The 27,345-nt window shown below is 59.2% G+C and overlaps 1 protein-coding gene across 9 annotated transcripts in view; it reads left to right on the top strand.

Moving 5' to 3' along the window:
• Positions 1-26,122, top strand: part of CTBP1 (C-terminal binding protein 1) — a 36,925-nt gene extending 10,803 nt beyond the window's left edge. For 7 of the 9 annotated variants that reach the window (XM_055246577.2, XM_055246569.2, XM_055246573.2 and 4 more), the window contains 8 exons: positions 33-187; positions 8,952-9,096; positions 11,674-11,880; positions 21,452-21,666; positions 23,098-23,228; positions 23,966-24,093; positions 24,541-24,658; positions 25,145-26,122. In XM_055246577.2, the coding sequence (XP_055102552.1) occupies positions 33-187; positions 8,952-9,096; positions 11,674-11,880; positions 21,452-21,666; positions 23,098-23,228; positions 23,966-24,093; positions 24,541-24,658; positions 25,145-25,331 (1,286 nt within the window). In that variant the 3' untranslated portion in view covers positions 25,332-26,122. The remainder of the gene's footprint in view (positions 1-32; positions 188-8,951; positions 9,097-11,673; positions 11,881-21,451; positions 21,667-23,097; positions 23,229-23,965; positions 24,094-24,540; positions 24,659-25,144) is intronic. The other 2 variants (XM_055246571.2, XM_055246579.2) reach the window with 1 other exon arrangement.
• The last annotated feature ends 1,223 nt before the right edge of the window (positions 26,123-27,345 follow it).

Genomic DNA, 27,345 nt, shown 5'->3' with positions numbered 1-27,345 from the left:
TGCGAGACTGAGCACTTGCCTCTGTCTTGCAGGCGTCCGACCTCCGATCATGAACGGGCCCCTGCACCCGCGGCCCCTGGTGGCGTTGCTGGATGGCCGGGACTGCACAGTGGAGATGCCCATCCTGAAGGACGTGGCCACTGTGGCCTTCTGCGACGCGCAGTCCACGCAGGAGATCCACGAGAAGGTACCACCACGTGGTGGCCTGGGCCTGGCAGAACCGCACGCTGGAGGGGAGTGGGGAGGGACGGGAGCACGGCAAGCCCAGGCCGCAGCAGGTCTGGGTGCCACTGGGGCAGGAGCAGCCTCTGTCCCAGTCGTCCTGCGCTGTCAGGAGGTGGACATGGGGTTTTTCCTGCACCCCATCAGGAGGTGGACACGGGGTTTGCCCTGAGCCCCATCAGGAGGTGGACACGGGGTTTGTCCTGAGCCCCATCAGGAGGTGGACATGGGGTTTGTCCTGAGCCCCATCAGGAGGTGGACACGGGGTTTGCCCTGAGCCCCATCAGGAGGTGGACAGGGGTTTGTCCTGAGGCTTCTTGATTCATTTTCAGTTTTTTCCCAGAGAGCAGGTCCTTGGGATGCCAGCTTTTGTGGCGGGGGTGGAGTGAGGTGTTTCCCCCGGCCCCAGCTGCGCAGCGGTCTTCACATGGGCGGTCTCGGCATTGCCCGCGACCTGGCTGTGGTCCAGCAGTGAGCAGCCTTTGGGCAGCTTTCCTGATTCGCGTTTGCTCGGGAGACCCACAGGCTCCTCTATGATGAGAACTAGGTTGGTCTGGCTTCCACCTGTAGCCGGGGATCGGTGATTCAGAGCAGCTTTTCCCTGAAGACAGACGAAGAAGGTGGGCCCCCAGGAGCTCACAGAATAGAGCCAGGCCTGGGCTGCAACCCGGAGAGGCCTAGAACCTGCAGGAACGGGCTGCAACCCGGAGAGGCCTAGAACCTGCAGGAACGGGCGGGCCTTGCCGACTCTGGCCTGGGGTGTTGGCTGTTCTGGAAGAAGTGGCTGAGAGGCTGAATTTGGCTTTGGTGGCATCGCTGGCCTGCTGGGTGTGGGGCCCTGCCGGGATATCCATGGCCCGAAGGGTGATACCTGGAGTGAGGGTGACTTGGACTCTGATGCTCCACACGATCGGCACCCAGCCTGCTGATCTCCGGGAAATCTTGAATCTGGATTTTCGGGGACCCCGCTCTGCCGGCCCCAGGTGCCTGGCAGGAAGAAGTGGGACGGCCTCTTTAGAGGAAGACAGCGTCAGCCCAGGCCTCGGGTCATTTCTACAAATCATCGTCTGGTGCGGGGTCCATCACATGCAAGCAGAGGTAACCAGGCAGTCAAGGAGATGTGCAAAACGCAGAAGCCAGGGAAGCGGCGCCACCCACAGGAGCTCTCCATGCTGCCCAAGGGCCGATCACCCCAGCCCAACCCCCAGGAGGCTGGGCCAGACACCCGACGAAGAGCCCATGACCCTGGACCGGGCGTCGTTAGGGGAGAAAATGAGATGTGGATCTGAGAAACGCCGAAGCTGAACCGGGGAACTGAGGGGTGGGTTTACCAGCTGACCAGGCAGCAGTGGACAGGAGGGAAGGAGGGAACGTGGGAGAGGGCGAGATGAGGAAGGGTCGCTCTTGCAGAAACTTCAGAACAGGAGAGGGAAGGGGCTGGAAGTGATGACGACAGCAAAAGCATTTCCAAAACGGACAGAGGAAAACCTGATGTTAAAAATATGCGTGGTCTGCCGGGAGCGTCTGCTGGGGCATTCGCTCTGGAAGATTCTTCACGGTTTCTCGCGTGGTTAGATGCGTGCTTGTAATGCAGCCGACTGGCCACACTCCTTTATCCCAGAGAGTCGGAATGTGCGTCCACGTGCCCAGTGGCCACACGTTTATCCGGGAGACTCGGAATGCGCGTCCACACGCAGCTCCCTAGCACGTCATGCTCCCTAGCAGCTTAACTCACCATAGACCAAACCAGAAGGACACCCCCTACCGGCTGCCCTTCAGTGGGTGAGTGGCCAGGCGAATGCTGGCCGCCTCCCTCAGTGTCCTCCTCAGCAACAGTTATGAACTCTGGGTCCCTGCCACACCTTGGGTGATCTCGGCAGCGTGATGGCGAGTGAAAAAGCCGGTTTCAAGGGGTGCACACTGTATAATCTCTTCATCCCCAGGTGATAGAATTAGCGTGATGGAAACAGTGGCCCGGGCTGCGGGTGGGGGAGCCGCCGGCAGGCCGGTGTCTGGAATCGGCACATGGGCACGTTGGCCCATCACACGGGCGTGTCCACACGCATGCGAGGGGCTGCGGCTGAACTGTCCGTGGTGCACACCTGAGGGAGTGTGTGGCACCAGCTCGGTTTTGACAGTGCCCTTTGTGAGGTACAGTTTTCTCATTGGGAAGCTGGGTTCGTATTAAAGATATACACGTAGGAATGAAAAAAGAGGCTCGTAGAAAACTTTCAGTGTCGTAAACAATACTCAAACAAGTTTTGCCAACAGATGGAAAACTAAGGCAAAACAGATGTTTTACTAAAATTGCAGTAATCCCAAACTGCCTTGACAGGTTCATATAAAATGCAGATGAGTGGTCGGGTGGGGCCGGCGTGGGCCCTGGCATGAGACAGACTTCCTGCTCCCCACCCAGGCTGCACAGCCCAGGGCAGAGAAAGGACAAGGTAAATACACAGAAAACTGCCCCAACGGATGCATCTGGATTCTTGGAAGAGACGAGAGTGTTGGGAACCGTCCTGGCATCCCGGAGGGGCCTGAAGCAGCCCCTAACCAGAAGCAGAGCTGGCGCCACAGAGAGGAGCCCCCGAGAACTAGGAGAGCTTGAAATTAAAAACATGAGTGAAAATCTCATAAAAACAGGAAGCTCGAAGACACAGGGACATTGCAGAAGCCAGAGATGGGAAGAGAAGCCGAGGCCTCCCGGGGCTGCGTGTGGAGTCAGCGGGGGTCACCTGGATGCCGAGTCCACATTTCACAGTGTGTGGTCCTGCGGGAGGACTTGGCTGCCCACGCTTTCTTGCCGCTAGGGGTGGCCAAAGGATTGAGCTCCAGCACAGAGGGGAGCAGGGCCTCTCCCTGCCGTCCCCTCCCTGTCCCTGCTGGCTGGAACCCTGGGTAGCCACCTTGGACCGTGAGGGGAGCCGCGTGTTGGGAACTGTGGAGCAACAAGACAGGAGGCAGGGACCCTCATGGCTGTGGAGAGGGCAGCGGGGCCGCAGGCCACCTGTCTCCAGGCTTTGGCGTGGGAAGAAACTGAACGCCTGCTTCATGTGCCACTGTTAGTCAGGAATTTCTGCCTCCTGGGGCAGAAACTTCCCACATAGCTGGTTGGATGTCGCCGCTGTCTGAGTGCCGTGGAGGGAGAGAATGTGATATCGTCAGTGCGGTCATAGGAAGAACGGGAAGCATGTCGGGGCCTGGGAGGCGCCCCACTGTTCAGGTTCAGGATTAGGGTTTTACCGATACCATGGGTGGGAGCTGTCACCCACCGGGACACAAGACTCAGCCCAGCCCCACCCGCCTGCTTTGGAATTTCCACAGGAGAAGGGTTTTCAGCGCAGCACCGCGCAACTGAGCAAACTGCTGAGCAAGCAAAAGGAAGCCCTGGAGCCCGGAGGCTGCGTCCGGTGTGGGCTCCAGGGCCTGGAGCGGCAGGGCGGCTCCAGGAGGGCACAGGACGCAGTGGCCTGCGAGGACCTGCAGCCAGCTGGACAGTTGCACTCCTGCAAGACAAACATCTCCAGGCCTTGGGGGTGGGGAGGCCACCAGAAAGCCCCGCCAGACAGAGGTGCTGGGGCTGTGCAGGAAACGAAGTGATTAGAAATCCCAGAAAAACACACAGGCTGGCGTTGTCGTGGCAATGGAGTGCAGGACAGGCCCGGAGCCCCTCGGTCTCTTGCTGGCGGCCAGCACAGAGACAGGCTGCCGTGGGCTCTGACCTTAATACCGGGTCACAGTGGCTTCCAGGACCAAGAGGACAGAGACCCCATCGCCGTATGCAGGGGCCTGTTTCCAGGCTGCCCAGTGCCCAGCTGAGCCTCGGGTGCGGTGTGGCCCCCGCAGGGCACGTCCAGACCCCAGGACCCACTCTCGGGTCTAGAAGACCCAGTTGGGCAGCGTTGGTACCACCAAGAGTGGACAGGACAGAGGACCAGAGACGGCCGCCCCACCGGCAGGACCCAAGGACTCAGGCAGTGGCTTTTCAGGTGTGTGGGCCGAGGACTGGGGAGTCGGTGAATTCTGGGGCCCCTGGGGTGGCCGTTCAGGAACTGCCGCAGCTCCCCTGACCGCAGATGCTCATTGCCTACGGAAGCGGCCACGTGTTTGAATGAAGAGCAATTAGAGGAACATTTGCAAGAGAATGTGTTTATTACCTGAGGTTATGACAATACAGAAAACACAATGTTTTCTGTAGAAAATGTGGTATTACAGAGGAAAGGGTCACTTTGATTAAATGGCAATTAGAAGTAACAACATTGCAAGGGGGGGTGCAGCAGCTCACGCCTATGATCCCAGCACTTCAGGAGGCTGAGGCGGGTGGATCACTTGAGGTCAGGAGTTCGAGACCAACCTCGGCAACATGGTGAAGCCTCGTCTCTACTAAACATACAAAAATTAGCCACGCGTAGTGGGGCGCGCCTGTAGTCCCAGATACTCAGGAGGCTGAGGCAGGAGAATCTCTTGACCCCAAGAGGCGGAGGTTGCAGTGAGGCAAGATCGTGTCACTGCACTCCAGCCTGGGCGACAGAGCAAGACTCTGTCTCAAAAAGGAAAAAAAGAAAGAATGATACAGCAAAATAAATTTTAAAAATAAAAACAGGTGAGAGGTAGGGGTTGGGTATTTTCAGTTTGTGTGCCAGCCTAAGGGTGAATGTCTGATATACTCAGAGCTGGTGCAGGGGCTGTGCCTGTAATCCCAGCATATCCAGAGGCCAAGGCCAGAGGATTGCTTCAGCCTAGGAGGTCAAGGCTGCAGCGAGTCATGATTACACCACTGCAGTCCAGCGAGATCGTGGCTGTAAAATAAATACATGAAAAAGTTTATGCATTCAAAGACTCCTCCCAATCAGCAGAAACAGAAAAACCCCGACAGAAAATGGATGAGGGTGGTGGCGTTTGGTACAGACGGAGCGGTGTATGAGAACCGGGGTGCGCCTCCCGGGTTCTCACAGGTGCAGCAGTCACCGCCGGTAACCACTGGCCTGGCCTGCGCCGAGCCCTGCACCAGCCGTGCTGAGGGAGCCTGAGCCTGTCCCCTCATATGGAATAGAAACGACCGTGCCAGTCTCGATGGTGCTTTGGCAGTTTCTCTGGAAATCTGAAACCTGCGGTCTTCGGCCCAGCCCCACCCTGAGCCTGCATGTGGCTGCGTGTTGTAGAGAAACATCTGCCCTGATGGTGACCTGATGTGAGCAGCAGTTTCACAGAGTAAGCCACACCTGTGCATGAGGTCTGGAAAGGTAAGTGCGACGTCATCGAGTCCTGAGCACAGGAGAAGCAGGTGGCGGAACTGCATGGCAGGAGGTGGGCCTGGCAGGCCCCTTCCTGACCCCCAAGAGCCGGATGCCATGTCCTGGGGTCTGTTACCAGCCTGGTGGCAGCCGAGCTTCCTGGGCACTCGGCTTTCCCCAGCCTCTCTGAGCACTGGAGTTGAGGGCACTGAGCAGAGTGGGGCTGAGCCCCTGGCGGTGGAGGGTACACATCAGTGGGTGTTGGCTGGAGGTGGTTTCTGGGAGGCTGCTGGGTCCTGATCTAAAGGGACACACCTGGCTGCACCCACCTCCTGCAGACTTCCTCCATGAGAGACCAATGCAACAGGCGGGGTGGAGCAGCCACGTGGAGCCACGAGGGGGAAAGGAGGGTAGACCCTGAGGCTGACGACCACTGTGGCACCCTGGCCTGTGGACCTGTGGATGACGTGGCTGCCATGTGGTAAAGCGTGCACGCCAGCAGCTCTGGCCCTGCATCTGGGCACAGGCCAACCTGGTACGTGGCGGAGGTCGGGGCATGGGGTCCCCGAGCCGTGTTCAGACTCCTGTAGTGAGAATGCTTTCACCTAATACTACGTTGTTAAACATGTATTCAGTAGGGAAAAGGGCAAGGACCTGAAAAAAGTGTACTAAGAATCGTGCACAGGCAAGTGATGAAAGCCTCGTCAGGGAGGCAGCTTGCGCTTCACAGCTCAGCTGGGTCTTCAGCTGCTGCAGCTGGGTGGGCGCACCCGGAGCCCAAAGGAGGGCCCTTGGCTGGTGCACGTTTTGGCTTCTCAGAACTTATCTCGATGAGATAAACAAATTTTCATCGCGGAAGAGCCAACGCGGGAAGCAACCTTAAGGCTGCGCAGATGAATATTCATCATATTCACATGAATCTGATGCCGTCTCATCCGAATGTGCGGGAGGTGACGTGCCGCAGTTCAGAATCAACTTTTCGAAGCCCATGGCCAATGCCCAGGGTGAAAGCAGGCTGTTGCCTGCGTACACACAAGCCTGTGTGGTGTGGGTCTGTCCAGCCTGTCCATGCCGAACCTCTGCACACACACCGTGGGAGGGGCCCCCGCACATCCTGCTGCCCGGGCCAGCCCCTTGGGCTCACGTCTGGCACCAGGCCTGTGCCTGACCCCAGGGCCCATCTCCCACTGCGCCTCTGCCCACTGCTCGCATGCGCAGCCCCTCCTGCCCACAGTGGGTGCTGATGAAGCTTCACCTGCAGGTGACTCCCTTTTAGCTGCAGCTGCTCTGCCAAGCTGCCCGAGGCACCTCCTTGGTGTGTGGGCGCCCGTCTCCAGTCCATGCAGCGCAGGGGTCTTCCTGGCCGCACCGCTCACCTCCACCACAGCTGTGCACCGGTCGCCCACTGCTGGCCTCTGCCCACCCGTACTGTCCTTGTGGCCTCACCCCGTCCACACTACGTCTGGTCAAGTGTGGTGCACCAGGGGTCACCCTGTCCACACTGCGTCTGGTGCCCCAGGGGTCACCCCGTCCACGCTGCGTCTGGTGCCCCAGGGGTCACCCCGTCCACGCTGCGTCTGGTGCACCAGGGGTCACCCTGTCGATGCTGCGTCTGGTGCCCCAGGGGTCACCCCGTCCACGCTGCGTCTGGTGCCCCAGGGGCCACCCCGTCCACGCTGTGTGTGGTGCACCAGGGGTCACCCCGTCCACACTGCGTCTGGTGCCCCAGGGGGTCTGACGCATGCAGCCTCAAAGCCCTCCCAGGAGGCCCGGGGCAGCCATCAGCCCTGTCCATGAACTGATGAGTGCTACACGCGTTCCTCTGGTCCAGGTAGATGCCTCCCTGCCTCCTGCAGCCGAGGTGCTCCAACCTTCTTCCTGGAGAATGCCCAGGCCAGCCCGGGGCTCCCCTGCCCTGCCGCCCAGCCTCTGCTGTGGCCCTGGTCTGCGTGGTCCTCCATGGTCCTCTCCTCTAGGTCCCCTGCAGTGGGCAGGAGGGAAGCGAGGCTGTGCCAGCCTCAAAGGGAATCGTCTGTTCTGGCGAAGCTGGAGGTCTAGACACTGTAGGAGAAGGGGTTGCAGCTGGGTGGTGAGCGTCTTCCTGGGGGCTGCCCTCACCCTGCCCACGTATGCCGGCCCAACACCAGCTGCTCTGCCAAGGACCCGGGCAGGGTCAGCTCCCACAGGACGCCCTGCGGTCCAACAACCCAGGCATTGCCGCCTGGGATCCACAGGCTCCGTGCACGGCAGGAAGGGAGGGAAAGATGTCCCCTAGGCCCCGGCAACCTCTGTGCTGAACCTGCACTGTTGATCCACCAGGAGTACTGGGGCCCCACTGGACAGGTGGTGGGTGGGACTCATGTCCTCATGGGAGCCTCAGTGGTGTGTCCTGGTGTCCTCAGCCATGGCTGTTTGCACAGTGCATCTCTGCACCCATGGGTGGGCGCTGTCATGCACGGGAGTGTGGGATGGACGTGTGCGGGTAGATGTGTTTGGGTGTGTGGGATGGACGTGTGCGGGTGGGTGTTTTTGTGGCGTGGGTGGACGCGCAGGTGGTGCACACACACCCCACCCTGTGCCCAGTGCTGCACCTGGTTCTTCTGCCTAGGGCACTTGCTCCACCTGTGTGCCTTTGCACCCCACGCTGCCCCTGCTCTCCCTGGGCTGGGGGTAACTGGGAGGCCTTGGCAGGGCGGGGTTGGCTGTGACCACAGCGATGCCATGTGCTGGCTGAGTGGAGGTGCCAGGGTTGGGCTGCTGTGCTGTGTGCCGGGTCTGCGTTCATCGGAGCTGTTCCGGTGTAGGATTTGTCATGGAAACTGAAATTAAAAACGTGACTGTTGTGAACACAGACCCGAGCCTCGCCAGCCATGCTGTGCCCACCATGGGCAGCATTTCTGGGCGGGTTCTCGGGCGACATGGGGGCAGTGCGTGCTCCTGTGGTTGTGTCCTTAGGGCTGGGTGGCGTCCGCCTGCATCTGCCCGCATGCTTGTGTGCCGCGGGGACTCACCACTTTCTACCCGCACCCCCGGGCCTGCAGGTCTCAGGTGCCCTGGCCGCCCCACCCAGCTGCACCTGCTCAGTGTCCTTCCTGGGTGTTGCCGCACCCCCCTCCTGTGTCCTCGCCTGGTGGGACCCCATTTCTTCCACAAAGCTGAGCAGAGTCTCAGGGTAGGGCGCACGCTCAAAAGGAAGCATCTCAGCCACCACAGTGGGGAGCGGGTGACTCAGACCAGTGCCAGCCTGCAGCCTACATGCAGCTGAGGAGGCTGTGGCAGGAATTGCTGGGACTCAGGACGCCCGGGCAGACGTTGAGGGGCCGCGCATGGCAGGGAAGCATCATGTAGCCTCTCCCAGTGTCCGGGCTGGTGCTTGGGGAACAAGCCTGAGGGCCACAGGCTGATTTCCCAGCCGGGCTCAGCCCCACCCCCGAAGGCCAAGCCCGAGGGTCTGCAGGTGCCGGGCTGAGCCTGTGTACTTTCTCCTCGCTGCAGGTCCTGAATGAGGCTGTGGGGGCCCTGATGTACCACACCATCACGCTCACCAGGGAGGACCTGGAGAAGTTCAAAGCCCTCCGCATTATCGTCCGGATTGGCAGTGGTTTTGACAACATCGACATCAAGTCGGCCGGGGATTTAGGTAGGCCGGCTCCGAATTCTCTCCTGTGCCCATTCATGTGAGCTCGTCCCGTCTTGCTTGTCCATGGAGTCTTCACTGTCACACTGAGGACCCTGTTGCACATCGCCTGGTGTGGCTGGCGGCGGTGTGTGGTCCCGTCTGGGGCCGGCGTGAGATTGCAGCCATTCTGTTCCTCACAGATCTTCATCTCAGGGCACTTCCTCTCTTTTGGGCAGCAGGAAATCCAGCTGCGGCTTCACACGCATGCAAGCTGCTGCCACACAGGTCTGCATGCATGTCTGGCTGGTGCCCCTTGCTTGGGTACTGGGGCCCTGGGGGTGAGGGGCAGGGGCATCAGTGTGTGGCTGTAATAGAGCTCATAGGTCTCTGTCCCAAGACACAGTGGGAACAGCAGTGTGTGTCGCAACCCAGTACATGTGCACTCAGCACACAGAACACGCACATCTGCACCCGTGCATATACACTCAGCACACGGATCACAGACACTCAGCACACAGAACATGCATGTCTGCACCCGTGAAGATACACTCAGCACACGGATCACACACACTCAGCACACAGAACATGCATGTCTGCACCCGTGAATATACACTCAGCACACGGATCACAGACACTCAGCACACAGAACATGCATGTCTGCACCCGTGAAGATACACTCAGCACACGGATCACACACACTCAGCACCCAGAACATGCATGTCTGCACCTGTGCACGTGCACTCAGCACATGGATCACGCACACTCAGCACACAGAACACACACACGGAGCACGCACATCTGCATCCGTGCATGTGCACTCAGCACACAGAACATGCACACTCATCTGCACCCGTGCACGTGCACTCGGCACATGGATGACACCCTCATCACATGAACACATGCACCTCTGCTCATACACTCAGCACATGGAACACTCATAGAACACACACATCTGCACCCGTGTACCTACACATGCACACGGATCATGCACACGTGTCTGCACCCATGCATGGACACTCATTAGAACAAACTCGGGGCAGTGCTCGGCTGTCCTGCTTGGAGCGCACTTTCTGTTTTCTGCCAGGCTTGGTCTGTTTTTTCTCGTCTTCTTGATGCTGGTAACAGGCGAGGTCATACCCTGCCCTTGCCCACGGTTGGCCAGCGCCTCACGGCTTTGCTTCGCTTTTCCTAGGATAGAGCTTATGGCATTGCAAAGTCGGAACCGTCTGTGTTCCTGTGGGAGACGCAGGTGGTGTCGGTAGCCATGCCTCCATTCGGGGGTCTCCTCCTGCACTGGCTTCAGCTGCTTCCGCCGGCGCCCATGGGCCAAAGCCGTGTGCCAGCCTCTTCCCGCCTTTGTCTCTGTGGTGGCGTCCTGGGAAGGCCGGCCGTGGTGTCGGGTGCAGGCCTGGGTGTGCGGTGTCGGGTGCAGGCCTGGCGCTTTCTGAGCGGCCCCTGCTGTTTACCATCTCTGTTACTCGTGGAGTTTCCCAGGCCTCGGCTCTGTTGTTCAGCCAGGGATGGTCTGGGGCACCCCTGGGATCTGGCCCACCCTCAGGAGGCCTTTGTTCCAATCTCATGTGGCGCCTGGCTTGGCTGTCCCTCAGTCTCCCTTGTTTAACATTTTTACGTCCAAGTGAGTTGTGTCTGGGGGCTGTGCAGGACCCCACTCTTGGCCTCTTGCAGCCCCTGCCTGCGCCGCCCCACGTCAGGCCCTCTCCCGGCCCTCAGGACCCCTCGCGGAGCCATGCGGTCCTGTCCAGCTTCCGGGCCCATGAATGCAGCCCTGTCCTGGCCTCCTACCCCCTCCTCCTCCCCAGGGAGACGGACGGCCAGTCAGACACAGGAGTACAATCGTCCGGATGGGGCGGGAAGTGCTGTGCAGGGGAGGCCCTGGCCTGGGACAGGCCAGGGATGAGGGTTAATAGGCTTAGGGAGGGGCACTGGCCGGGGAAGGGCCTGTCTCTGGGGACAGGCCAGGAGCAGGGAGTAGGGGTCACACATGGGCGTGCCTGGCCACTCGGGAGAAATGGGATGGACTTGCTTTCCGGGAATGGCTTCAGCTTCAGTGTTACCGACTGCAGGGTGTGGGACATGGAGGGCGGAAGGGGCTGCGGGGGCCCGGCTTGGCCTGGGGGAGGCCTGAGGACATGTGCGGATGTCCATGTGGGGGTGTGCAGGTGGAGCCAGCACCCAGATTCTGATCTGGCCACAGCCTCCCAGCAGAATACCCCTGAGAGGAATCGGGGCGGCGGGGTGACGCGGGGAGACGTGTGCTTCTCTCTTCCTGGGCGCCCAGCGCTGAGTTGGGAGGGGTCAGGGCAGCGTCTCATGCCCCAGCCCTACCACACACCGAGCAGTTGCCATGCGTGTGCCGCCACGTGAACCTAAAGTGGAGGTGGGGCTCCTGGAGTTGCTCTGTTGCCCCCGACTTGTGAGCGATGTGTTCGTTTCGTGGCCTCCCAGGGTGGCCTTGGGGACACGGCCTTTGGCTTCTTCCTTGGGAAGCTTCAAACCTGCTCCAGCCACAGCGGCCCCGATGTCCTCCCGGAGGCTGGGCCCAGCCTGGGGGTGACCGCCGTGTCCTTGTCCCCACAGGCATCGCCGTCTGCAACGTGCCTGCGGCATCTGTGGAGGAGACAGCCGACTCGACGCTCTGCCACATCCTGAACCTGTACCGGCGGGCCACCTGGCTGCACCAGGCGCTGCGGGAGGGCACACGAGTCCAGAGCGTTGAGCAGATCCGCGAGGTGGCGTCTGGCGCTGCCAGGATCCGCGGGGAGACCTTGGGCATCATCGGACTCGGTGCGTCGGCCACAGCTCCGCACCTGTGCCCCTCCCTGCATCTGGCGCTGCCGCTCTTCAGCTGTGCCCAGGAGGAGAGGCCCAGGGCGGGGTGGGGCTGCTGCAGGTGTCGGTCCCAACCCAGGACAGGACTGAGTGCGCACAGCACAGGCACCAGGGCCTGGGAATCCCAGGCTGTGTGCCCTACATGCACGGACATCACAGCACACGTGGGTCTCACACGGGCACACACAGATAACATACACGTATGTCACAGCACACACAGCTTCACACAGACATCACAGCACACATGGGTCTCAAGGGCACACGCAGATAACACACACGGACGTCACAGCACACACGTGGGCTTCACGGGCACACAGATAACACACGGATGTCACAGCACACAGCCTCACACAGACATCACAGCACACACATGGTCTCACACTGGCCTGCACAGAGGTCACAGCACACAGGGCCTGCACGGATATCACACACAACACCACAGCACATGTGGGCCTCACACAGACATCATGGCACACACAGACATCACACATGGATGTCACAGTACACATACTGGCCTGCACGGATGTCACACATGCCACAGCATACATGTAGGCCTCACAGACATCACAGTATACATGACCTCACGGGCACACACAGACATCACACATGGACCTCACGGGCACACACAGATAACACAGATGCCACAGCACACAGCCTCACACAGATATCACAACACACAACACACGCATGGGTCTCACACTGGCCTGCATGGACGTCACAGCACACAGGGCCTGCACAGATGTCACACACAGCACCACAGCACACATACGGGCCACACACAAGACAATCATGGCACACACAGACATCACACACGGATGTCACAGCACACATGGCCTCACACGGGCCTACACGGATGTCACGCCACAGCACACGTGTGGGCCTCACAGACATCACACACGGATGTCACAGCACACACAGGGGCCTCACATGGGCACACACAGATAACACACAGATGTCACAGCACACACAGCCTCAGACAGCACACACATGGGTCTCACACAGGCCTGCACAGACATCACACATGGACGTCACAGCACACACATGGGCCGCACGGGGACATACAGGTGTCACAGCACACACACACGGATATCACATGGCACACGTGGGCATCACACACGGATATCACAGCATACACATGACCTCACAGGGACACACATTGACGTCAGTCATGGGCACGTACACAGATAGATACGGGCACACGTGTGGGCATGCATATCAACCCCGGTCTAGCACGTGCTCACCCCTTGAGGCCCCTGGAGCTGGCTGTGTGGATCCTGCTGGGGCCAGGGTTCGGGCAGCCGCTGGCTTCCTCTGTGGTCACCAGCAGCTGCCCCTGGCGCTGGCCCTGTCCCCAGGGAATGGTTTGCCCTTCAGCGACCCCTCGCTCTTCATTTGCCCACTCGCTCTGCAGCTGCCTATCCTGGGCCCAGCACTGTCCTGGGTCCAGCATGCAGCAGTCAGCAGGCCCCACACAGCCAGGCCCAGGTTGAGCTCAGACCGGCGAGCGTGTGCATGCTTGTGCACGTGTGTGTGTGTGTGTGTGTGTGATCCTGGGAGTAGAGCCATGTCTTAAGGGAAAGTGGAGCTGGGAGGGGCCAGGGGAGGAGCCCCATGAGGGAGGGGAAGCATCTGGGCGGGGCCCTGGTGTGGGGTGGGAAGGTGCTCCCTTAGAGGGTCCGTGGAGAGGGTGGGCGGGGGTGCTGCACCTTTTCTGAAGACCCCCTGGACACCTTGGCCCAGGTGCCTGTCTCCCCAGATCACGGGTTCCCCAGGAGGCCGTTCCCCAGGAGGCCCCGTGGGGATGCAGGGACCTTGCCATGCCAGGGACTCCCCTTGACTGGCCGCCCCCCGCTTCCCAAACATCCAGGCGGCCCACTCCTGCTGACCGCTGTCCTTGTCCCGCCAGCGTTTGGGGAATCGGACGTTGCGGGTGGTCTCGGTGAGGCGGCCACACCTAGGTTAGTGGGGGAGGTTGGCTCACGGATGTGCATGGAACACGTGCCTGTCTCTTCCTGGACACGTCTCTCACAGTCTCGCTGGTGCCTCCACCAGGACCCCAGGGCTGGCTGGAACCTGCAAGGATCCCAGAGCCCTGAGGTGCCCGTTCCTCATACCTCTGCCCGTCTGAGGCCTGGGCGGCCCCTCCCATCCCAGGGCCATGGCCCGCATGTGTGGTTTGTTGAAGGAGGGGAGGAGGGAGGGTGGGCAGGAAGCCCAGGTGGGGGCAGAGGTCGGGAGGGGCCAGGGACTTGGGGCACTGTGGACCTTCAGCTCCGTGGGCTGCCCGCTGGCCTTGTCCAGGGGCGGTGCCTCCACTGTCTCCAGAGCAAGCCCACAGGACAGGAGGGGCCTCGTGTGTGCCTTGCCTGCAGGGCACCGCCTGTCCTGCAGCCACAGGTCTGACACCTCCCCTGGGGTGTACGAGGGACTGTGGGATGTGGGGGGGGGGGTATGGGCTGTGTCTGTGTGTGGCCAGGGATGTCTGTAGTTCCCCTGGTAGAGTAGGTGGGTGTGTTGCCTCCAGAGTCCCGTGTCCTGTCTCTCCTGGTGTCGGGGTCTGTGGTCCCAGCCCTGAAGGCCCCGGGCCCTCCCCATGGCCACTCTGAGGCCTGAGGACGGTGCCTTCCCAGGCTGAGTGTGGAGCTGGGCCCAACCAGCCCCTCCCAGGGCCCCATGCTGAGTGGGGATTGGAGCACCCTGGTCGGGATGCCCTCAGAGGGTAGGGCTGTGGCCACCCCCTTCATTAAGGACCCCACCTGCTGAGGCCCCCACCCAGGCCTGGCCTGAGTGTGGGTGGGGACTGCAGGGGCAGGGACTCCTGGCGTCCTGGGGAGTGCAGGGTGGACCTGGCAGGTGGTGGGGGTTAGTCATGGGCGTTCTCCCCTGCACTGGCCCAGGTCGTCCTGTGGGCTCTCGGGCAGGCCCCCCTGGAGCTGCTGGGGTGCAGCTGCTTCCCTCGCTCTTGGCGCAGGCCCCTCTGTCTGTGGTGATCTCGTGATGACCCAGGCCAGGTCAGCACTCCCTCGGCCTCGGGAGCTGAGGAGAGCAGTTCTGTCCTTAGGGACACAAGCCCCCTGACGCTGCAGCCTCTACCTTGTGGACCTGACCCCTACCCCACCCCGGCTGCCCACCTGGCACCGTTGACTGCAGAGCACCTGCGTCCCGTCCCCCCGCCTCGCCCCTCGCCCTTGTCCCTGAGCCCCATCCCCACCCTCTGTGGGACAGCCTCGTGCTCCAGGCGGGGCTGGTGCTGGGCACCAGCCACTCAGGCTGTCCCAGGGCGTGCATGTCCCCATCTGCTCTCTGCTGTGCACACCCTGTGTCCGGGTTGTTCTTAGCGTGGAATCCATGTGTGTGGTGGCTACAGGAATGTGGAAGCCCTGGGCAACGTGTGGCTCATGGTGTTGGTGCCACTCGATGCAGATGAGGGGGCGGCCGCTACCTCTGCTCTACAAGGTTCTGGTGCCCGTGACTTACATCTCCTTGTTTTTTTGTTTCCTCTCTCCTTCCCTACCTTCCTTCTTTCTGAAAAATGCACTGTCTCAGGTGCACACAGGAAAATATTGTACACATTCACACCCAAGAACCCACCAGCGCGTCGGCAGAGCAGGCGCCTACACACAGACAGCTGCCTTGGGCCCCCTTCTCCTCTGGCGGCCCCGCGACTACCCTGCGAGGACCCGGGTCCCACTTCCTAGAGCAGAGGGCCTTCCCCAGCTCTGCCGAGGTGGGATGATGGGCACGCAGCCTTGTGTGTCCGCCGCCCGTCAGTCGAGGTGATGCCTCTGTGTCTTCGCACGACCCAGCAGTTTCTGATAACGGTTCCATCGTGTGAACACAGCACGATTCGCTCTCCAGACTCTTGGTGATGCATTTTCTAAGTTTTTGGCTAATATTACAAACAAAACTTCTATGAACACATTTCTGCCCATCTTTTTTGTGCACATAGACTCACGTCTCTTGGGTTTGTACCTAGGAGTAGAATTTCTGAGCCCCAGAGCAGGACGTTGTCGCCTGGAAGGAGTCGCTGTTCTTCAGGCAGGTGCGCAGCGTCATGCTCCGGCAGCCGCGTATCCTTGCCAGCACTCCGTGTTGGAGTCTGTGTAATTCTAGCCCTTCCAGCAGGTATTTTGTGATATTTTTATTTTAACCTACAGTTTCCTGATAACTGAGGAGGCTGAGCACCTCTTTGTGCCCTTGGCCACTCGGAGCGCCTCCGGCAGTCTTTTTCATGTTGGTTACGAAGCCCTCACGTGGTCTGCGTCAGGTTCTTGTCAGATCGACATGCGCTGTGGATATTTTCATCATTTCAAGATTTTTGTTTTTACTTGTTTACCAATATCTCAGGCCGTGGCTTAACTTTTCACTTTCTTGACATCTCTCTGTGACAAGAACACGTTTTCAGTTTTTATGAAGCCCAGTGTATCACCCGTTTTTTAGGTGAATACCTTTTGTGTCCTGAGGAATCTGTTTACCCCAGGGTGGTCCAGTTCTCTGTGTTTTCTTCTGGAAGCTTCTACCTCTAGGTCCAGGGTCTTCTGGGCTGCCATTCACGCGTGGTGTGAGGCTGGGATGGCGGCCCGCCCTTTCCCGGGATGGCAGGTCACTGTGGCACAATGCGCAGAGGAGCCCTCCTTCTGGTTGGCTTGGCTCCTCTGCGGAAAGGCAGTTGGCCACATGTGAGTGGGTCCGTCTGGACCCTTCTGTTCCGTGGACCTGTTTTTCTTCCCTTTCTGCCGTGTGACGCTGTCTGCACGGCTGTGAGTCTTGAGATCTTCCGCCATGTTCTTGACGAGGGTCTCGGCTGTCTTAGGTCCTGCTGTGCATTTCCGTTTCCATTCTGGAATCAGCTCGTCAGTTTTCATTTTGTTGAGTCCTTAAAATCAGTTTTGGGAACGCTGACTTCCTAATAATATTTAATCTTCGGGACACAAATATGATCTCTCCATTTATTTTAGCTTTTCTTAACAGTGTTTCATCGTTACCAGTAGAAGGTTTCCACGTAGTTCATTAAGTTTATTATTTGGCATTTGTAATGCTGTTATAAATGTTTAGTTCTTTGTTTCTTTTTTTTTTTTTTGAGACAGTCTTGCTCTGTCGCCCAGGCTGGAGTACAGTGGCGTAATTTCAGCACACTGCAATCTCTGCCTTCTTTTTTTTTTTTTTTTTTTTGAGACAGAGTCTCACTCTGTTGCCAGGCTGGAGTACAGTGGCATGATCTTGGCTCACTGCAACCTCCACTTAATGGGTTCAAGAAATTCTCCTACGTCAGCCTCCTGAGTAGCTGGGATTACAGACACCTGCCACCACGCCTGGCTAATTTTTGTATTTTTAGTAGAGACGAGGTTTCGCCATGTTGGCCAGGCTCGAACTCCTGACTTCAAGTGATCCACCCACCTTGGCCTCCCGAAGTGTTGGGATTACAGGCATGAGCCACTGTGCCCAGCCTAATTGTTACTTGATGGTTGGTTATTAGTGGGTAGAAATACACTGAGCTTTGTAAACCAACCTCATATTCCCCAGCCTTCTAAATTCTCCATGTTAGGCCGGGTGCAGTGGCTTGTGCCTGTTATCCTAGTGCGTTATGAGGCCGAGGCCGGAGGATCAGCAGGAGTTAGAGACCAGCCTGGATGGCATAATGAGACCTGCCTCTGCCAAAAACAGATTCTCTTGAATTTTCTCTTGCATACACTGCTGTGTCATCTGCAGATAAACACAGATTTACATTTTCCTTTCTGATCTCTGTGCCTTTTATTTCTTTAATTTCTTTATTTTTGCCTTTTTGCATTAGCTACAATCATCAGCAGTAGTGAGTGTGGGCGTTACTGTCTTGACGTGAGAGAAAAAGTTTTTGACATTTCACCATTAAGCAGGACATTTGCTGTTGGTCTTTTTGTGGTCTAATTAATTGGTCTGATGTTGAGGCAGCCGTCCCAGCTCTTTTGATCAGTGTTTGTGTGGTATGTCTTTTTTCTTTTTCTTTTTTTTTTTTTTTGAGACAGAGTCTCGCTCTGTCACCCAGGCTGGAGTGCAGTGGCACAATCTTGACTCACTGCAACCTCCGCCTCACAGGTTCAAGCAATTCTCTTGCCTCAGCCTCCCGAGTAGCTGCATGCATGCTAGTGCAGGCATGCATCACCACGCCCAGCTAATTTTTTGTATTTTTAGTAGAGACGGGGTTTCACCGTGTTAGCCAGGATGGTCTCGATCTCCTGACCTCGTGATCCGCCCGCCTCGGCCTCCCAAAGTGCTGGGATTACAGGCGTGAGCCACCGCGCCTGGCCGGTATGTCTTTTTTCATCCTTTTAATTTCAGCTTATCTCTGTTCTTATATTCATTCATTCAGAGACAAGGTCATGCTTTGTCACTCGGGCTGGAGTGTGGTGGTGCAGTCATGGCTCACTGCAGCCTTGAGCACTGGGGCTCAAGAGATCCTCTTGCCTTAGCCTCCGAAGTAGTTAGGACTGTAGGTGCGTGCCATTGCAATTTTTTTAAATTAATTGTTATTATTATTACTATTATTTGGTAGAGACAAGGTCTTGCTGTGTTGCCCAGGATGGTCTTGAACTCCTGGGCTCAAGTGGTCACCCTGCCTTGGCCTCCCAAAGTGCTGGGATTACAGGTGTGAGCCACAGCACCTGAATTCTGTCTTTCACGTTTAAAGTGTGTCTGTTATTAATAGTATATAGTTGGTTCCTCTTTCTTTTTTCAGTCTGACGGTCTTTGCCTCTTGAGTGTTCAGTTCATTTATTTTTAGTGTAATTGCTGATCATTTGGGTTTCAGTGTCAATCTGGCTACATGTTTTCTGTTCATCCTTGTTTTTCCTTTCTGGCCTTCTTTTATATTAATCAGGTGTTAAATGACTCCTTGCATCTGTTGTTGCTTTTTAATCTATACTCTGCTTAGTGATCGTGTTTAGTTTTACTTTAGAGATTAGGATACGCCTTCATAACTCACTGCCGTCCAGCATAACCTGTGAAGACTCGTCCAGGGCGGCCAGAGGCCTGCGGCAGCTCCTCTCACCCTCGGGCCGATTTTCCACGTCTATTATGCAGAAAACTATACAAGAAGCTATTAGTCATGAGTCTGTCAAGGAATTTTTCAGTAATTTTTCTTTCTGAGTATCAACCAACACATCCACCCTTTCTGCCTTGTTTATCCCGCCCCCGATTCTGTCGTCGGGCGTCACATTCCCGTAGCCTAAAGACTCTCTTAGGAATGTGGCTCCACCAGTGACCGATTCCCTCTGCTTTGCTTTGTCTGAAAATATGTTCCTTTTTTTTTTTTTTTTTTTTGTGGAAGATAGTCTTGCTCTGTCACTCAGGCTGGAGTGCAGCAGCCCAATCTCAGCTCACTGCAACCTCTGCCTCCCAGGTTCACGCCATTCTCCTGCCTCAGCCTTCCGAGTAGGTGGGATTACAGACACCCGCCACCACGCCCAGCTAATTTTTGTATTTTTAGTAGAGACGGGGTTTCACCATGTTGGCCAGGCTGGTCTCGAAGTCCTGACCTCATGATCTGCCCACCTCAGCCTCCCGGAGTGCTGGGATTACAGGCGTCAGCCACCAAGGCCTGTTCTTTAAAATTTATTTTTTAAATTCTTTTCTCTCTGCTTCTGCAGCCATCTGCTGACTTTGAGCCCCTGCCTTCAAGCTCCCGATCCTTTTCTTGAGGTTAGCTTCGTCCAGGGAGTTCCGTTGCAGAGGGATGTTTTCGTTCTGGAATTTCTGTGTGGGTCTTTATGGAGTTGCCCTTCATCTTCCAAAGCCTCCATTTTTCTGCTGTTTACATCCACACTTGCTGTCATCTCTGAGCATGTTTATAGTAGGTATTAAGAGCTTTTGCTGGCTGATTCCAGCCTCGGTCATGTGCGGGTCTGTCTGCTTCTAGTGTTTTGTTCTAATTAGAAGCCACATCTTCCTGTCTCTTCACCTACATCATAATAATTTCTTATCATAAGCCAGACATCGTGTGGAAAAGAATGGCAGAGACTAAAGTGAAGAATCTCTCGCCCCGAACAGCCATTGCTCTCCCGTGTCAGGCGTGGCCGGCGCTGTCCCGCGGCTTTAGCTGGTTTTCGCCACCGGCAGCCCGACCCCAGGGCTTTGTGTCGTGCGCAGTGGGAAACAGCGTGTCTTCCGCCTTCTGTGCTGTGGGAGGTGCTTTCTCTGTGTCTGCCTGTGTTCTCTTCCTGCCATTCGCTGGGATCCCTGGCAGGGGGCGTTGACAGACGGGGGCGTTGACAGACGGGGGCTGTTCCTGCACCTGAGGAGCTGCCCGGGTAGTCCGGCCGTGGTTCCAACCCTCGGAACTGCTGCTCCCACCTCCGCCTGCCGAGCCCTCCTCCCTGAACTGGTTGCCTCCTGCACCATCCTCGTCCCTGGGGGTGAAAGGAGCCACCATGTTCCTTCTCGTAGAACAGGCGCCTCCCTTTCTAGGATGTAGTGCGTTTAGACGGTCCTCAACTCTTCTGACTGGCCTCCCAGCCTCCCCCAGGCCTGTTCCCAGAGTGACTGGGGGTCCCCTGGGCGTTTGGGCCACGTCCGGCTGCCCTGTCTGCCTGGCGGTCTGGTCTCCTTGGCCCTCAGGCCGCCGCCGCCGCTGCGGGCCCCTCGCACGTGTTGTTCCAGCTCTCTGGCTCCCTTCCTGTCCCCTTAACGTCTCCAGCAAGCTTGGTCCTCTCAGGGAGGCCTGCCCTGGCTGCCGCCTTTGAAGCTGCACCCGCTTCCCACCCGCCCCAGCGCTCAGCCTGCTTCCTTCCTGTGCAGCAGTTCCCTCTGAGGCAATGCAGGAGACACCACGTTCGCGGGCTTGGGGTCATGTGTCCTTTGCAGCCGTACTGTTGGCTCACAGTGGGCGCATGCACCCTGCAGACCCTTCCCCAGGGAGGAGCCGGCCCCAGCCAGACATGGTGGCTCTGGCTCCATGGCTCCTGTGCTGGGACCTGCGCCAGCCTTGGACTGCCGGGGTGGGGGCAGGCACGTCTGCCCGGGATGGCTTTCTCTGCCGCTCCACTCGAAGGGGACAGGACGTGAGCCCAGCGGGGCCTCCCTGGTCTGGAAGGTTCCCTCCTGCCCCCCTTTGCCGTCTCCACCTAGTGGTGGCTGGAATTGAGATGCCAGAGACATCAATGGGTGGATCCGAAAGGCCAGCGGAGGGGCCTGGGCATGTAGGGCATGTGTGGGGTGGGTGGAGACCCGCTGACCGGTCCGTTTGACACTTGAGTGGTTCATGTCACCTCCTGTGGACAGGCAGTAGGGGGGTGGTGTGGCTGGCAGCTGGTGTGGGCTGAGGGGCTAGTGTACCCTTTCCACCCCTGTGCACAGCCTCCGCCTTGGCAGTGGGCACATTGGGAGCAGACACCTCGTGTGGAGTGGGCGCGGGCACCTTGGCTTGACTACAGCTGGTGTCATCCTTGGCAGATGGTCAAACTGAGGCACAGAGGCTGCTCTGACCCTGGCTGTTGGGGCCGGCCTCCTGGCCACGGGTGAGCAAGGGTCTCACACTGTGTCTTGACGCCACCAGGTCGTGTGGGGCAGGCGGTGGCGCTGCGGGCCAAGGCCTTCGGCTTCAACGTGCTCTTCTACGACCCTTACCTGTCGGATGGCGTGGAGCGGGCGCTGGGGCTGCAGCGTGTCAGCACCCTGCAGGACCTGCTCTTCCACAGCGACTGCGTGACCCTGCACTGCGGCCTCAACGAGCACAACCACCACCTCATCAACGACTTCACCGTCAAGCAGGTGCGTGGAGTCAGGGACACAGGACTCTCCTTCTGCGGGGCGGTAACAGGTGGGGGTGTCAGGCAGGTCCCACCCAGCAGCCACCTGCACCTGGGCGAGACCCTGCCTTCAGCGAGCCACACGGCGGCGGCTGCCAGCCCTGCTGGGGGAGCCCTGTCTGCCCAGACAGTGTTTTCCATGTTCTGAGTTCTACTCAGGGCGTCTAAAATACTCGGTGGACAAGACAGAACCACATACCCTTGAACGCCAAATTCCCCTGAAGCCCTTGCCGCTCTCACAGTGGGGACGGATGCAGCTACCGGGGGGCGTTGGGTCGGCCCTTGTGACTTCCATGCTGTGCTGCCAGGTTCAGGTTTCACATCTGCAGCTGGAACGGGCTGTGCTCAGGTCGGCCTCTGCCTCAGCACAGCTCGGAGCACAGCCTCAGCCCCGCGTTCCCCTCGAGTGGGTGGAGCTGGGGACGGCTGCCTCCCGCTGGCTCCAGGCCCTTCAGGGAGTCATCGTGTGTGCACAGTGATGTGTGTGTATGTGGGCAAGTGTGCGTGGGTGCATGTGTCTGCATGTTTGAGCTTGTATGTATGTGCATGTGTGTACACATGTGTCAGAGGCCACCTGCCCACTCTAGCTGCCCCAGCAGCCTGTAGCCGCAAAGAGGGTGAGGCCAGGTTCCTGCTGCCCCTTCCTTTGTTCACAGAGTGGGTTTGGAGCCTTCTAGTGGACAGGGTGTGGCACGTGGATGCTGTTCAGATCCCTGCCATCCCTGAGGACCTCGGGTGTGAGGCTTCAATGGGCAGCAATGCACCAAAGAAAAGCCACCATGACCTGCCCAGCTGTCAGCCAAGCACCGTGGCTGGGTGGACTTCTTGGAATGAAATGGGGGGGCTGCAGGAAAGCCCTGGCCATGAAGCCGAGGGGGAGCCACCCCAAGGGCCTTTTGCAAAAGTGCATGAAAAGCAAGCCTGTTCCAAAGACTGAGGCTCTGCTGCAGGCCCCGCTGGGGTTGGAGTCAAAGACCACGCCTCACAGCAGACGGCCCTGGGCTTTGCCGTTCCAGGGAGTCCCACCTCGTGGGCTGAGGCCTTGCTTGGGGGAGACTGGGCTGGAGGGGACCCAGAAAAGGGGTACCACAGGGGGACCAAGCCAGGAGCCCCTGCCCAGTCCTCATGTCAGGGCTTAGGCAGGAGGGTGGAGCTCTCTAGGAGCTGTGGGGCTGTGCAGGTCTATACAGGGCCGATCCTCAGCCAGCCCCTCTGGGCCACGGTGCAGCACGCCCGAGGCCTTCAGTCCTAGCGCCGTGGTGAGCCCAGGATGGGGCTGGGAAGGGGCCAGGGAGCTGGGCCTCCCCAATGGCGTGTGTGACCACCTTGCTTCTCTGGCTGCCTGCGCCGCGCAGATCCCTGACTGGGCCTGGCCTGTCCTTATGTCTTCCAGATGAGACAAGGGGCCTTCCTGGTGAACACGGCCCGGGGCGGCCTGGTGGACGAGAAGGCTCTGGCCCAGGCCCTGAAGGAGGGCCGGATCCGCGGCGCGGCCCTGGACGTGCACGAGTCGGAACCCTTCAGGTGCCCCCATGGCCAGTGCCGCCTCCCTGCTCTTCCCTGCCCACCATCCTGCCGGCCTTGACCTCCAGACGGTGCCTCTGCCAGTCCGGACCCTTGCCCGTACTCAGGCCTCTTGCTGGCCAGCACTGGGGGAGTTTGCCACCCGCTTCGGGGTGAGGACGGAGCCTTGGGCTCTCGGCCTGCCTCACCTCGGTCCTGTGAGGGGCTGCTCGTCCTCCTGAGCCCCTCTTTGGACAGGGCTCCTGACCAGCCAGGAGTGAGTGAGGCCCCAGTGTCCGTGAGTGGTCCCCATGGGCCCTGGCCATGGAGTCATGGTGTCCCGTCCAGACCTGCAATCCCTACAGTGCCTTGGGACCCCAGGCAGCCCTGGGTTGGATGTTCAGCCGCAGGAGGAGACACCCCCGCAGGGGCAGTATCAGCCTGCAGCTCCTGGGGTTACAGACCCTTCGGCTGGGAGGGGCCAGGCCAGCATGTCCCCCCATCAGGGCTCCTCCCACGAGGGGCTTGGAGATTAAATCCCTTGGGCTCCCACACCTGCCGCTGTCAGGAGCCCCTGGTGTGTCTGATGGTCCCGGGGCTGTGCTCTTGTGCTCAGCCAGCCTGCCGAGCGGAGCAGGGCCGTGGGGTCTGTGGTTCCCAGGCAGGGGCCCCCATAGGGGGTTCCAGTGCCCAGCCACCTCCCCCCGTACCCAGCCACAGGACTCGGGCTGCACTGACCATGCCTGTGCTGTTCCCAGCTTTAGCCAGGGCCCCCTGAAGGATGCACCCAACCTCATCTGCACCCCCCATGCTGCGTGGTACAGCGAGCAAGCCTCCATCGAGATGCGAGAGGAGGCGGCACGGGAGATCCGCAGAGCCATCACAGGTGGGCGTGGGGGCTGCTCGGTCAGGCCTGGGGGACCCTTCCTGCCAGCCCCAGTCGCTCGTGGGCTTGTGCCCGCCTGGCAGCCAGGCCCATGTTCTGCCAGCTCGGGACCCATGGTGCTCTCATTGCACCCCCAGCAGGGACCTCTAAGACTAAAGTCAGGTTGAGCCCTGGCGTCGTGTCTTACACACAGGACCTGCTGGGAAGTTGCTGGGCTGAGCAGACAGGTCCCTCAGCAAGCTGGGCACATGCTCTGGGCAGGGGGTCCCCACGCTGCAAGGGTGCCGGTGCCCTGAGAGACAGGACCCTGCCGTGCCTTGGGAGCCCCAGGGCTGAGAGGGAGGAGCACACTACCGAGAACCCTGCTGCCCACGTCTTCAACCCAGTGGGCCACGCTCCTGGGACCCCCTCAGAGCCACAGCTGTTCCTTCCTCCTGCATCTCCCAGGCCGGATCCCAGACAGCCTGAAGAACTGTGTCAACAAGGACCATCTGACGGCCGCCACCCACTGGGCCAGCATGGACCCTGCCGTCGTGCACCCTGAGCTCAACGGGGCTGCCTATAGGTGAGCAGGTCCGCTGGCCCGGAACAGCCTCCAGGAGGGCCCGAGGCTTCCCCTGGATCCCAGCACAGCCCCTGGTGGGAGGGGCGGCGTCTCCACTGACTGACCTGGAGGATCTGGGTGGAAGTGGTAAGGCCCACCTCACCTGAAAGGCCCATGAGAACCAGGGCCTCTTGGAAGGAGCCTGGGCTGGGGTGGCCTTCAGGGCTCAGTGGACGCAGGACTGCTGTGGGCACGGGGCCTGTGGGAGGAGGGGGCTTTGGGTGAGGCCAAGACCTCATGTTCAAGTCGCCTGGAGACACCAGGGCTCCCCTCCCCTGCCCTGAGAAGTAGCTGCCATAGGCAGGAGCATCCGTGCAGAGGCCGGGATCCTCACCCTGACTGCTGGTCCTCCTGGAGTGGCCCCCTTGGTGCTGCCGATGCTATGAGGGCAGGTGGGGCCCGGCCAGGCCGCCTACAGGTGGGCCTCACGGATGGACCCTCTCCCAGCAGGTACCCTCCGGGCGTGGTGGGCGTGGCCCCCACTGGCATCCCAGCTGCTGTGGAAGGTATCGTCCCCAGCGCCATGTCCCTGTCCCACGGCCTGCCCCCTGTGGCCCACCCGCCCCACGCCCCTTCTCCCGGCCAAACCGTCAAGCCTGAGGCGGATAGAGACCACGGCAGTGACCAGTTGTAGCCCGGGAAGAGCTCTCCAGCCTCGGCGCCTGGGCGGAGGGCCCGGAAACCCTCGGGCCAGAGTGTGTGGAGGAGGCACCTGCGTGGCGGCCCTGGCACTGCAGAGACTGGTCCGGGCTGTCAGGAGGCGGGAGGGGCAGCGCTGGGCCTCGTGTTGCTTGTCATCCGTCCTGTGGGCGCTCTGCCCTGTGTCCTTCGCGTTCCTCGTTAAGCAGAAGAAGTCAGTAGTTATTCTCCCATGAACGTTCTTGTCTGTGTACAGTTTTTAGAACATACAAAGGATCTGTTTGCTTAGCTGTCAACAAAAAGAAAACCTGAAGGAGCGTTCGGAAGTCAATTTGAGGGTTTTTTTTTTTTTTTTTTTTTTTTTTTTTGTATGTTGGAACGTGCCCCGGAATGAGGCAGTTGGCAAACTTCTCAGGACAATGAATCCTTCCCGTTTTTCTTTTTATGCCACACAGTGCATTGTTTTTTCTACCTGCTTGTCTTATTTTTAGAATAATTTAGAAAAACAAAACAAAGGCTGTTTTTCCTAATTTTGGCATGAACCCCCTGTTGTTCCAAATGAAGACGGCATCACGAAGCAGCTCCAAAAGGAAAAGCTTGGGCGGTGCCCAGCGTGCCCGCTGCCCATCGACGTCTGTCCTGGGGACGTGGAGGGTGGCAGCGTCCCCGCCTGCACCAGTGCCGTCCTGCTGATGTGGTAGGCTAGCAATATTTTGGTTAAAATCATGTTTGTGACTGTAACCATTTGTATGAATTATTTTAAAGAAATAAAAATCCTGGAAAGAGCCAGCGTGCCCAGCATCTGTTCTGGTGACTTTCTCTCATGAGGACATGGGTGAGCCTCAGTCCTGGCTCTGGTGACCTCCAGGGCCCAGCTCAGCCTCTCTGAAGTGAGCAGCCTAAGAGAGACCCAGAGACAGTGCAGTGGCAGATTGGGCAGTGGTCTCTGTGTGTACCGGGCCTGTCTCTCTGCCCACTAGGTTTGTGGGACACTGTAGGGTCCTGGCTTGGAGGCGGCCTGCCCGAAGTGCCCCTGTGGGAGGGAAGCAGTGTGCCAGCCAGGCCGTTGTGTGGATGATGGTCTGACTGGCTGAGGTCCTGCCCCACTGCCCGCCCCCTCCCTTCTTGGCATAGTTCCCGCAGGCCGGCCTGCGACCTGGGAAGACGGTGGGCCACAGGAGGAGGAGGGAAAGCAGATGTCAGGGCTGAGGAAGCTCCCCAGACCATGGGTCAGCCAGCCTACGGAAACAGGCAAAAAAGCCAAAAGGGGTCGCGCCTCACCTTGGCCCACAGCTGAGCCTATTTACTGGCGTCCTCTTCAAAATCCCAGCCTCCTGGTTTCTCAGAGCTGCTTTTGGAAGCGTGGTCCATGCAGATCAACAGTCTCAACTCATTTATGAGGCGGGACTGCGGCGGGTCCAGGCGGTGCGAGGAGGGGCTGCGGCGGGTGCTGGGGAACCCGGGTCTCCTCGGGACGTTTCCATCCCAAGCCTTTCCCTGCGTGCAGGTGGGTTCTCCTGCCACCCCAAGCGTCCAGACCCTGCAGCGTCAGCCCAAGTGTCAACCTCCCCTTGCTCCCTGCCCCATCTAAAGCAGAAGCCGGGGGGGCTGCTGCCTTTGGTGGGGGTGCCCCCTCCTACCTGGCTCTGCACCCCAGTGCCCACAGAGGTCTCTTGGGTATGGGCAGTGGCTCCCAGTCTCGAGGCCCACGCCAAGGGCAGCCCCGCCTCATGACTGAGGCCTCTGCTCCCTGCCCCCCCGCAGGTGAGTGGCAGAGGCCGCCCAGCCCATCTCCGACCTGTCTCGGGCTCCTCATCTTGGAGCCGGGCCGCTGAGGGAGGTGGCCTGGGCAGGGTGGGAAGCGTGGGTTCTGGACACGGTTAACGAGCCGGCCCTGGTTTCACTGACGTGGGCACGGGTGTGAGGAGGGGCAGCCAAGGTGACTTCAAGTGTCTGGGCTGCAGGCTGGAGCTGATGTTTTCTGATATCTCTGGTGGGGGCTGCAGAGG

Source organism: Symphalangus syndactylus, chromosome 16 (assembly GCF_028878055.3).
Source record: "Symphalangus syndactylus isolate Jambi chromosome 16, NHGRI_mSymSyn1-v2.1_pri, whole genome shotgun sequence".
NCBI lineage: Eukaryota > Metazoa > Chordata > Mammalia > Primates > Hylobatidae > Symphalangus > Symphalangus syndactylus.
Note: the sequence above shows the minus strand (reverse complement) of the source record. Positions and strands in the feature narration are given on the sequence as shown.